The sequence below is a fragment of the Pongo pygmaeus genome, chromosome 7, assembly GCF_028885625.2.
Source record: "Pongo pygmaeus isolate AG05252 chromosome 7, NHGRI_mPonPyg2-v2.0_pri, whole genome shotgun sequence".
NCBI classification, from domain to species: Eukaryota; Metazoa; Chordata; class Mammalia; order Primates; family Hominidae; genus Pongo; species Pongo pygmaeus.
Genome location: NC_072380.2, coordinates 67,872,555 through 67,883,510, shown reverse-complemented (window position 1 = coordinate 67,883,510; position 10,956 = coordinate 67,872,555). Strand labels below are relative to the sequence as shown.

Below are 10,956 nucleotides of genomic sequence, written 5' to 3'. Positions count from 1 at the left end.
CCTGCCTGGGGTTTTAGACAGCAGGCTGGCAGTCATCTTTCCTCACACCTATCAGGCAGATGGTACCTGCCATGGTGTATTGTAAAGTTTTAAAAAATAAAAAAATTAAAAAGAACAAAGAAAAATTCAGCCTCAAACCATTAGCACTGCAATCCTCAAGCCATTAAGAAGGCACATCCTAGAAATAATTAGAATATTTTCCATCTAGAAAAGGCAGAATATGGCTGGGCATTGTGGCTCACACCTATAATCCCAGTATTTTGGGAGGCCAAGGCAGGTGGATCACTTGAGGTCAGGAGCTCGAGACCAGCCTGATTAACATGGTGAAACCCCACCTCTACTAAAAATACAAAATTAGCTGAGCATGGTGGTGCACACTTGTAATCCCAGCTACTTGGAAGGCTGAGGCAGGAGAATTGCTTGAATCCAGGAGGTGGAGGTTGTAGTGAGCCGAGATCATGCCATTGCATTCCAACCTAGGCAACAAGAGTGAAACTCTGCCTAAAGAAAAAAAAAAGAAAGAAAGAAAAGGCAGAATATTTGAATATTTCAGAATGGCTGAAAATAAAGTTAAGTCTCTTTTCAGATAAGTCTAGGCTGCAGAAGGCCAGGAGAGAAAGGAATTGTTTGTATTTCAAAAAAAAATCTTAGTCGACTAAGAGGCATTAAGAAGATACATTCTATATAGATAAAGAGAAACTAGAGAAAAAGGAAAATTAAAGATTTGGGGACTAGGTTATGATAAAACCAGCTTAGAGAATCACTTGGATTTATGCATTGTAAACTTTGGTATAATATAATAATATGTTGGTAGGAAATGTTATATATTATAAAGGGAAGCTCAAAGAAGAGAGAGAATAAATTTTAAAGGCTTTAATATCATTACTATTTACTAAATTAAATTGTAATGAAATACATGAAGCTACGTGGGTTCTAATATTGCCAGAAATTGAATAGTAGAAGATAGAATTGGGTGCCATCCAGAACTTGTGCATATGAACCTTCTGTGTGTAATGTTGCACCTGGTCACTACATAAGAATCAGATAATGGCTAAATGAAATTTTCATACAGAACTGGGGAAATTCGTTTGCTTGATTTTCCCTTCACCCGCGTCTCATAAGGTAGACTCTGAGAACAGTTTTCTACCATACTCAAAGGTTTATTATCACAAAAGAAAAAAACCTCTTGGCTGAAAACTGCCACCTTCTAGGAAAACTGCCAGCTAGTTATACTGACAACCTCCCAGAACTGAAAACAAATTAATCATACATGGTTTATATAAAACAAAGCCTCACAGAATAAGCTATGAGGAGTGACTCTACAAGAAAATAATTTGATTACACATCTTAGTGGCATACAGTAAAAGGATAAAAACAACTACAAAGAAATCTTAAATTTTATTTAATAATTTTATCAGATAAATTAGTAATTAGATTAATTTTGTTTGGAATCAAGATTTCAAGTATAAGGAAAGAGAAGGAAATAATAAAATCTAAATGCTTTAATTGGGAGTCATACTGTCAGAACTGAATTAGAAATATCAATAGAAACCCATGCTTTTTAAAAGAAAAAAAAGAGTATATGTTTTCCAATTCTGTCAGCTAAAATGAACTAGTAACAAGGGCTTAAGAGAATAAACCTAATGTGTGCACTTAATGCTGAGATTATGGCATCTTTCCAGGATACCCTGGAGAAATGACTGATTCCAGGAGCCATTATGAGCCTGAGGCAACTTGCTGTATGTACCAAGAGGCAAGAAATAATTCATAGTAATGGGACTGTGTCAAAAGAACACAACAGGGCCCCCCACTGGCCAAAGTGTGTCAATTTGAGCAGCAAAAATAATAATTATTGCAGTTGATTAAATCGCATTGAATCTATGAGAGGCCACGAGTCCATAATGATACGCATGAGAAAATTTTGCTTAAAATTGAGTAAAGATGGTGAATTGAATAGAGTATATTACTTTTGGATCCTTTATTCAAACATCCTATTATTTTGACACATTTATCAGTGAAAAATACAGAATTTAGTAAATATTAAATACAAAGTTAGAAAGCATTTTCTGAGGCGGGGCGTGGTAGCTCACGCCTGGAATCTCAGCACATTGGGAGGCCGAAGTGGGAGGAAAGCTTGAGCACAGGGAGGTGGAGGCTGTAGTGAACTGTGATCGCGCCACTCCACTCCAGCCTGGAAGACAGAGTGTGAGACGCTGTCTCAAAAAACAAACAAAACAAAACAAAAACAAGCAAGCAGACATAGTCTGGCTTGAGGGAGGATGCCAGTATGTGATCATAAATTGGACAAAATCATTCAAGACAGCCGCATTTTAATCAGATCAAATTTCAAATTTTCAAATATCTATAAGCATTTTATGTTCTTAAAAATATGAGAAAATTGCAAGATTTCATTAAATTCAAACGTTTCCAAAACCAGTTTGAAACACATTTGTATGTCTTAAAACCTTTTGTGAAGTTTAGCTGTATTTAGAGAAGTAAAAATTTATTTACGTATCTCCAGAGTCAAAATACAAAACCCAAGCGATCAGGGCAAAGTGGAAGCAACCAACCCCAACCTCCCCGCATGGAAACAGATAGTGTGCGCTGGTCACATCCAGGGACGTGCTCCATGCAATCCACAAACTTAGATCTGCCCCTGACCATATTATATGGACCATATAAAAATTAAAGTAGCTGTATATGTACTTTACTGACATAGAAACAAGTCTATGTTATATTGCTAAGTATAAAATTCAAATTTTAGAATGTCAATAGTATAATCCCATTGAAGTAAAAAAAAATTGATGTGTTTTTCAAGTTTGACTCTATAATCTTTGTATGGGAATTTTTAGTAAAGCGTATATATTCATCTACAGCTTAACTTTTCAGTCTTAAAAAAGGCAAAAGTGAAATTTCGACGATGAAATCCACGGTTGTAACCAGCAATACCACACTTGCACGGTTGCAATACTCGCGCTCTTCGCACTGTAACCTCTGGAATCCACTGTAACCTCTCAAATCAGCTGTAACCCGAGATCGCTTAACAGGGCGGTCCCCTGCCAGGACTCTGGCGGCCGTCAAGAGTGCGCAGGCGTAAGCGCGGCCGCCGTCGGTGGGGTTTTATGTGCTGTTGAGACTGCTGTTGAGTTTCTCGACCTTTTTAAGACTGCCTTCCAAAAGACGACGTGATGACTCTAAAGAGAAAGGAAAATTTGTTGCGTACGCAGAAGGGCAGGCTGGGCGCACTCTGAGCGTCTTTCGGGGACCGACGGCCTCGCCCACGTGCTTCCGGGCACCAGCGCGCCGAAAGCCCGTGCACTAGGAAACGCACAAAAGCCCCGGCGGGCGAGCCCGCGGGCGAGTCCACGGGCAGCCAGGAGGCGGCGAGGGCGGCTTGTCTTCCAGAGACTGGGGAATCAAGAAAGGCAGAGCCACCTCCTCGGCCCCAGCGCAGCAAATGCAGGAGGCAGGCAGGGCGCAGCGCCCCGCCGTCCCCGGTACTCGTGGAACCCGGTGCGCGCCCCGGGAGCTGGGGCGGCTCAGGCCCAGCGTGCCCAGAAAGCCAACCACGTTGGTCAGGAGGACGCTCTCCCACTATCCGCGATCCTCAGGCTCTGATTAAAGTCAAATTAAAAGGAGCTATCCGTTCTGGCATCTGTTGTTACTCTTGTGATAAATATGGTGTTTGATACGGAAGTATCTTAATAGTCATGCTGCCAATCAAAGAACAAAACACGTAAAGCCTTTGCGCTAAGAACACGAGAGCATTTCGCTCCTCAGGAGGTGCAGTTTATCTTGTCTCCTTTGTTTCATATATAATTCCAGGGAGAATTCCTTGTTATCAACACATTTTGCTCTTTGCCTTTGTTTGGGGGATGACATAGGCACATTGCATTTGATCAGATTAGTGTTAACCTTCCACCCACGTTTTTACTATATACTGTACCAGTAATACAGCAGGATTTTATACCTTTAACCGCAAAATTCAAGAGCAGAAAAATACTCAAATTTTATGTTAGTTTAACATGAAAACGAGTTACTTCAGCCCTGATAGGATACTTTTCAACCAATACTACCTAACAGATCTGTTTCTTATTCGTATAAGCCCATATACATGGTTTTTTAAATGAGTTTTATAAATAATAATTACATTGAGGCCCTGATCTAAGTATTTGAAACTCCGTTACTCTTCACAACAATCCTGAGGTGGGCATATTTTCCTCATTTTGCAGATAAGGAAACAGGCACTGGGATGGTAAGAAACCCAGGCCATCTGGCCCCTAAGAGCCTTTTACCACCATGCTAAAGCTTTACCCATTTTTGAGATCCAAAATATTACATAGTGCACACATATTTGGTAACCAAATCAGGATTAAACATTAAACTTAAGGGCCGAGCACAGTGCCCTGTAATCCTAGCATTTTGGGAAGCTGAGGCGGGCAGATCGCTTGACCTCAGGAGTTCAAGACCAGCCTGGAAAACATGGTGAAACCCCATCTCTACAAAAAAATACAAAAATAGTTGGGTGTGGTGGTGTGTGCCTGTGGTCCCAGCTACTTGGGAGGCTGAGGTGGGAGGATCGCTTCAGCCAAGGAGGCAGAGGTTGCAGTGAGCCAAGATCACACCACTTCACTCCAGCCTGAGTGACATAGTGAGATACTGTCTCAAAAAGAAAAAAGCAAAATTAAAGTAAGAACATAATAAGAAATATGTTTGGCACTGTGTTACGGGGAGAAAAAATAAATAGGGAGATAGATCCTGCTTTCAGGGTAAGTGCAATTTGCTGAGTAAAAGAAATATTTTAACATACCTTAAAAAATAAAACAAAGGCTGTTGTAAATTGGATATTCAATTAAATATTCTTGGGCAGATTGGCAGATGATAGATCTAATGAACTTGGGGTTTATAAATACACAGAATGCCACATTTTCACTAATACCTTATGTTTTGTGTAAAGAGTAAAACCAACTTTGAAAATGAATTGTGTATGTGATTATCTTAAAAATAAAGATTATATAATAAGTCACATTATCTTGCATTATGTGTAATATCTAGGGGGTTAAGGCACTCTTATTCTGCTAATATTCACAGCACTCCTATTATATAATCATTTCAGAGCCCTGAATTATAATCCCAACTAGGTGACAGTTACTGAGTAAATTTTGCAATGTAAATTTATTATAGAATATAATTGTATTACTTTATTTTTCTCTATTCATTGGCATCCTTTTATATTTGGTTTGAAACAATTGCACACAACAATCTTTCTACTAAAATATTCCATAGAGTTGGCCAGGCATGGTGGCTCACGCCTGTAATCCTAGCACTTTGGGAGGCTGAGGCAGGTGGATCACCTGGGGTCAGGAGTTTGGGACCAGCCTGGCCAACATGGTGAAACCCCATCTCTACTAAAAATACAAAAGTTAGGTGGGCATGGTGGCATGCGCCTGTAATCCCAGCTACTTAGGGGGCTGAGGCGGGAGAATCGCTTGAACCCAGGGGGCGGAGGTTGCAGTGAGCCGAGATCATGCCATTGCACTCCAGCCTGGGCAACAATAGGGAAACTCTGTCTCAAAAAAAAAAAAAAAAAAAAGATTGAGGCTCAAGCAGGTTAAATATTATACACACACTAGATCACATAGTAAGCCACACAGGTAGTATAGAATAGAAATCCTATTCCAGGGCTTCACAGACCTCAAATTGCTTCTGTAAATGGTTCATGTTTATTAATTTACCTTCTCAAAGTCAATATACTTCAAACACATACAACTGCTATCATTAAAATGTAGTTACACATAACCTAGCACACAAGTGCTTTAGAAGAAGGAAACTTTACCATTTGATTTTTTAAAATATAGATCCTAACACTTTTGTGTGTGTGTGTGTGTTTTCTCATGAATATGGTAATATTATTGGTCCTTTTTCCAAAGATATGGTATGAAATTAATTTTTTGCTTAGAGTCAGGGTCTTGCTCTATCATCCAGCCTGGTGTGCAGTGGCACAATCATAGCTCACTATAGCCTCAAACTCCTCAGTTGAAGTCTCCTCCTGCCCCAGCCTCCAAAGTAGCTAGGACTATAGGAGTGCACCACCACACTCAGCTAACTTTACTATTATTTTTTGTAGAGGAAGGTCTCAAATTCTTGGCCTCAAGTGCCCTTCCACCTCAGCCTCCCAAAGCACTGGTATTACAGGCATGACTCACTGCACTTGGTAGAAAATTAATTTTCATTATAAAAATCAGAAAGGAAGATCTTATTGTCTGATGGCCAATACCCTGAATTTCATTCCAACTTCTGGTTTTCTACATTATATGTAGGTACCAGTGATTTTGTGCCATTTTTATTTCTTCAGATTTTTCCTCTTCTACAATTCTCCCATATGTGTTATTATTTGAAGCCCTGATCACAGCTCTGAATCATTTCTATTCTTTTTTCTCCCCCAACTCTGATTCAAAACTTCCATAACTCATTTGCTACGAAGTCTAGAATCTCTCTTGCAAATGAGCTGACTGGGTGGGCCAAATCGCCTTGGAAGGGAAGGACTGTTAGGAAGTCAGTATGTTGCTAAGACGTCTTGCTAATTTGCTATGTAAGCTGCATAGAGTGTCAGGGGATTCTCTTTTCCTCTGATGAATTTAGGTGTGTGTTATGACCTGTATCAGTGATTCTATTTGGATTGATTAAGGTTGCAATTTTTTATCCATATAAATGTTGCACCTAGTTTTTCCCTGTAATTGGTTAAACAAATGTCTGCTGTTTGCATTTTAACTCTTAGCCAATAACTGCTGGAAGTGATTTAATGCAGCTGGAGAATGACACTAACAATCATTTCAGCCTGCAAAGTGTGAAACAATTTCATTGTGCTTTGTGGTCTCTTTAGTCTGAGGACTGATAATGTGCAGCGGATGAGACTTGAAAAAAACGTATTTTATTATAATTAAAGAAATAATGTAAAAGAGGGATGAGTTCTGGGACAGCTCCATGCTGTTTATCTGGCATGAGCTTGTTTTTATAAGAATTCACTTCAAGTGTGGAAGGGAAATGCTTTCATCTGAAAGGGATAGCTGTGCTTCATTGCGGTTTCTCCCTCCATCTGATAAAAACTCTCGCTGAGTGACAGCACAGATGTAGCTCATTTGGAACAAGTGAAGGAAAAGGAGAAAAGGGATGAGGTGGAGCGAAGGAGTAGTCAGTCATGTTTCCAAAGTCCCGCGGTTTCCCCTGGTCTCTTCATTCACCCCAGCGGCCCTGGTGTCCCCCTGCAAAGTGCGATGCCCTCGCCCCTGGCCCTACGCCCCTACCTCCGGAGCGAGCTTTCCCCATCGGTGGACGCGCGGCCCTGCAGCAGTCCCTCCGAGCTTCCTGCGAAGCTGCTTCTGGGGGCCACTCCTCCTCGGGCCCCGCGGCTGCCGCGCCGGCTGGCCTGGTGCTCCATTGACTGGGAGCAGGTGTGCTTCCTGCAGAGGCTGGGAGCCGGAGGATTTGGCTCGGTGTACAAGGCGACTTACCGCGGTGTTCCTGTGGCCATAAAGCAAGTGAACAAGTGCACCAAGAACCGACTAGCATCTCGGCGGAGTTTCTGGGCTGAGCTCAACGTAGCAAGGCTGCGCCACGATAACATCGTGCGCGTGGTGGCTGCCAGCACGCGCACGCCCGCGGGGTCCAATAGCCTAGGGACCATCATCATGGAGTTCGGTGGCAACGTCACTTTACACCAAGTCATCTATGGCGCCGCCGGCCACCCTGAGGGGGACGCAGGGGAGCCTCACTGCTGCACTGGAGGACAGTTAAGTTTGGGAAAGTGTCTCAAGTACTCCCTAGATGTTGTGAACGGCCTGCTCTTCCTCCACTCGCAAAGCATTGTGCACTTGGACCTGAAGCCCGCGAACATCTTGATCAGTGAGCAAGATGTCTGTAAAATTAGTGACTTCGGTTGCTCTGAGAAGTTGGAAGATCTGCTGTGCTTCCAGACACCCTCTTACCCTCTAGGAGGCACATACACCCACCGCGCCCCGGAGCTCCTGAAAGGAGAGGGCGTGACGCCTAAAGCCGACATTTATTCCTTTGCCATCACTCTCTGGCAAATGACTACCAAGCAGGCGCCGTATTCGGGGGAGCGGCAGCACATACTGTACGCAGTGGTGGCCTACGACCTGCGCCCGTCCCTCTCCGCTGCAGTCTTCGAGGACTCGCTCCCCGGGCAGCGCCTTGGGGACGTCATCCGGCGCTGCTGGAGACCCAGCGCGGCGCAGAGGCCGAGCGCGCGGCTGCTTTTGGTGGATCTCACCTCTTTGAAAGCTGAAGTCGGCTGACTGAAAACCTGGTCAAGATAAGCTTTTGTCTGATTCTATTTGTTTTTAAAGGAAGTGGAGATGTCCAAGAAAACATATTTGTAGGATGGAGTTTTAGAAAATAAAGTTACTAAAAACTCCTTTAGTCTCCAGTGCTTTTTCTAGGACACATTAGCAAAGCTACAAGTCTAGTACCTGTTGTCTCAGTACTGTTAGTAACTAATCTTATTTATATAGTCATGTGCTTTGCTTTTCATTGCTAGCATTTCATTTATTTAAATTTGTTACTGATAAAAGTTTGTGCAAAACAGAACTCCACTGCAGAAATGTCAAAATTTTCTATAAATCCATATATATCCCATACCTACCACATAAATTCCAACTATTAATGGTGTAGTTGCTCCCACACCAAATCAGTAAAAACTTTAAAAAAAAATAAGTAATGCTTTCCTACTACTCCCCCCAGTAAAACTTCTTGTTTGTAATGACCTTCACACATAAAATCATACACTCAGGTACATTTACATTCAAAGAAATTATATCATAAATGACTTATTGTAATATTTTTAACTTGTGCATTGCAATGAGTAGAAACATTTTGCTAAAACACTTCTAAACTGGGTCATTTTTACCTGGTATTGGGACTCAGAAGTAGAAGATAAAGATTATATGATGTGAGAGGAAAATGTAGGAGTAGAAGATAAAGATTATATGATGTCAGGAATCATGAAATTTAACATTCGGATGGAAGAGAACAGACAAATAGAACTAGATTGCCCACTCTAGACATCAAAACAATGGGTGTTGGTACGTAGGATTTAAAGGAGAAGGTGATTGGATTTTGTCATTGGGACAACTTTGACTTTCTTTTAGCAACAGCAGTTTCTGTGCATGGTAGAAAGCAAGGCTGATGCAATGGCTGGCAGAGGGAATGGCAAGGCCCTGAAGCAGAGGCTGTGCATACACTGTTAAGGAGGGAGAGGCAGGAACCGTAAAAGGGGGTCAGAGACACAGAAATGTTTTCAGATTTTTTATCTGGTTTCATTTAGTTTTAGGTTGAAAGAAATAATTTTATTTGTAAAATGAGCCACCAGAGGCAAAGATAATTGATAAAGTTTAGATACTTGTAGAAGGGATGAAGCATAGTACCTAGGGGAAGAGATTGTCATCTTGGAGAGAAAGGACATCTCTTCCCAGGATGGGAGCCAAGGGTGGGGGGCACACTGGTATTATAGATACATTTACCATAGGATAAAGGGGACTGGGGAAGCACACATCTGTGAACTTCTATTTTTTTTCTGTTAAGAGTGGTTGAGGGTAGGGGGGGTCTACAGAGTGAGAACATGGTTTGGAACTGTTCTTCAGAAAAGCAAAAGGGAGCTGTCTGTGGCCATGTAAAACACTGACAGAGTGCTGCTAACTCTGTCCAGGTAGTGGGGGGAACAAACCACCTATACCGATAAAGAATTCCCTTCTCTGATTATTATTATTATTTGAGATGGGGTCTCATTCCATCACCCAGGCTGACGTGTAGTGGCACGATTTTGGCTCACTGCAACCTCCACCTCCCCAGTAGCTGGGATTACAGGCAAGTGCCACCACACCTGGCTAATTTTTGTATTTTTAGTAAAGACGAGGTTTCACCATGTTGGCCAGGCTGGTCTTGAACTCCTGACCTCAAGTGATCCCCCCACATCAGCCTCACAAAGTCCTAGGATTACAGGCTTGAGCCACTGTGCCCAGCCCCCTTCTCTGACTATTGTGGCAACAGGAGTTAATGTTGGTAAGTTTAAATTACAATAGTATCTTCCCTTCACCTGGAGACCACATAGAATGACAAGGTGAAGAAGGGGGAATAAACACTATAGGCTCCATAATCAGTGAAACTGGGGTAGAGAAAACAAACTCTAAAATGTGATAACTAAAGACTGAATGGAGCCTTAAGGAAAGAGAGCAGAAAGGGTAAGGGGTGGCCGGCGTCAGGGCAGTGGGGTGGGGACCAAGGGACCCAGCAGTGATAGATCCCAGAGAGACCTGCAAAATTAGGGGCCCTGGAGAACAGGAGCCCACTAGGAAGTGCAAATGTTGGGAAAGAAATCAGAGAACAGGAATGAGATCAAACAGTGCTGAAGTTAAAGGAGTTGGTAGAAAAAGAAGGAAGAATAGGTGTTACAGAGGATCCAGCCATGCAGAGCTCAGAAATTGGCAGCAAAATTCAGCTGCTGGACAGGAAGGGGTCACCCTGGGGACAGGGCAGGGAATACTGGACAGGCACAGAAGCCTTCTGGGCCCGGTTTGCTTTGGAGAGAAAGAAGGTTGTGGCTGCATGAAGAAACCCACAGAAATGCCATATTGGAAGGAAACAAACAGATGAAAGAAGTCTGAGTTGTTGGAAAATCACCCTGGTGAGAGGTAGAACAGGCGCATGACTGCTCCCTCTGTAGCAGCTAAGAGTCAAAGTATGCTCTTTGACATACACATCAAGTCAGAGGTAAAGGCATACTTAACAGTGCAAAGATAAGTATTAAGCAAGATAATACAGGCAGGCACGGTGGTTCACGCCTGTAATCTCAGCACCTTGGGAGGCCAAGGTGGGTGGATCACCTGAGGTTGGGAGTTCGAGACCAGCCTGGCCAACATGGTGAAACCCCATCTCTACTAA

The 10,956-nt window shown here is 42.5% G+C and overlaps 1 protein-coding gene across 1 annotated transcript; it reads left to right on the top strand.

Annotated features, from left to right (window-relative positions):
- The first annotated feature begins 7,274 nt into the window (after window positions 1-7,274).
- MOS (MOS proto-oncogene, serine/threonine kinase) lies at window positions 7,275-8,428 on the top strand. Its single transcript, XM_054499202.1, has one exon. It carries the CDS (start codon window positions 7,275-7,277, stop codon window positions 8,313-8,315), a length of 1,041 nt encoding a protein of 346 aa, XP_054355177.1. The 3' UTR covers window positions 8,316-8,428.
- Window positions 8,429-10,956: the final 2,528 nt, after the last annotated feature.

Excerpts from the sequence above, each read along its gene's own strand:
- MOS (XM_054499202.1), top strand. The coding sequence starts at position 7,275 with ATGCCCTCGCCCCTGGCCCTACGCCCCTACCTCCGGAGCGAGCTTTCC.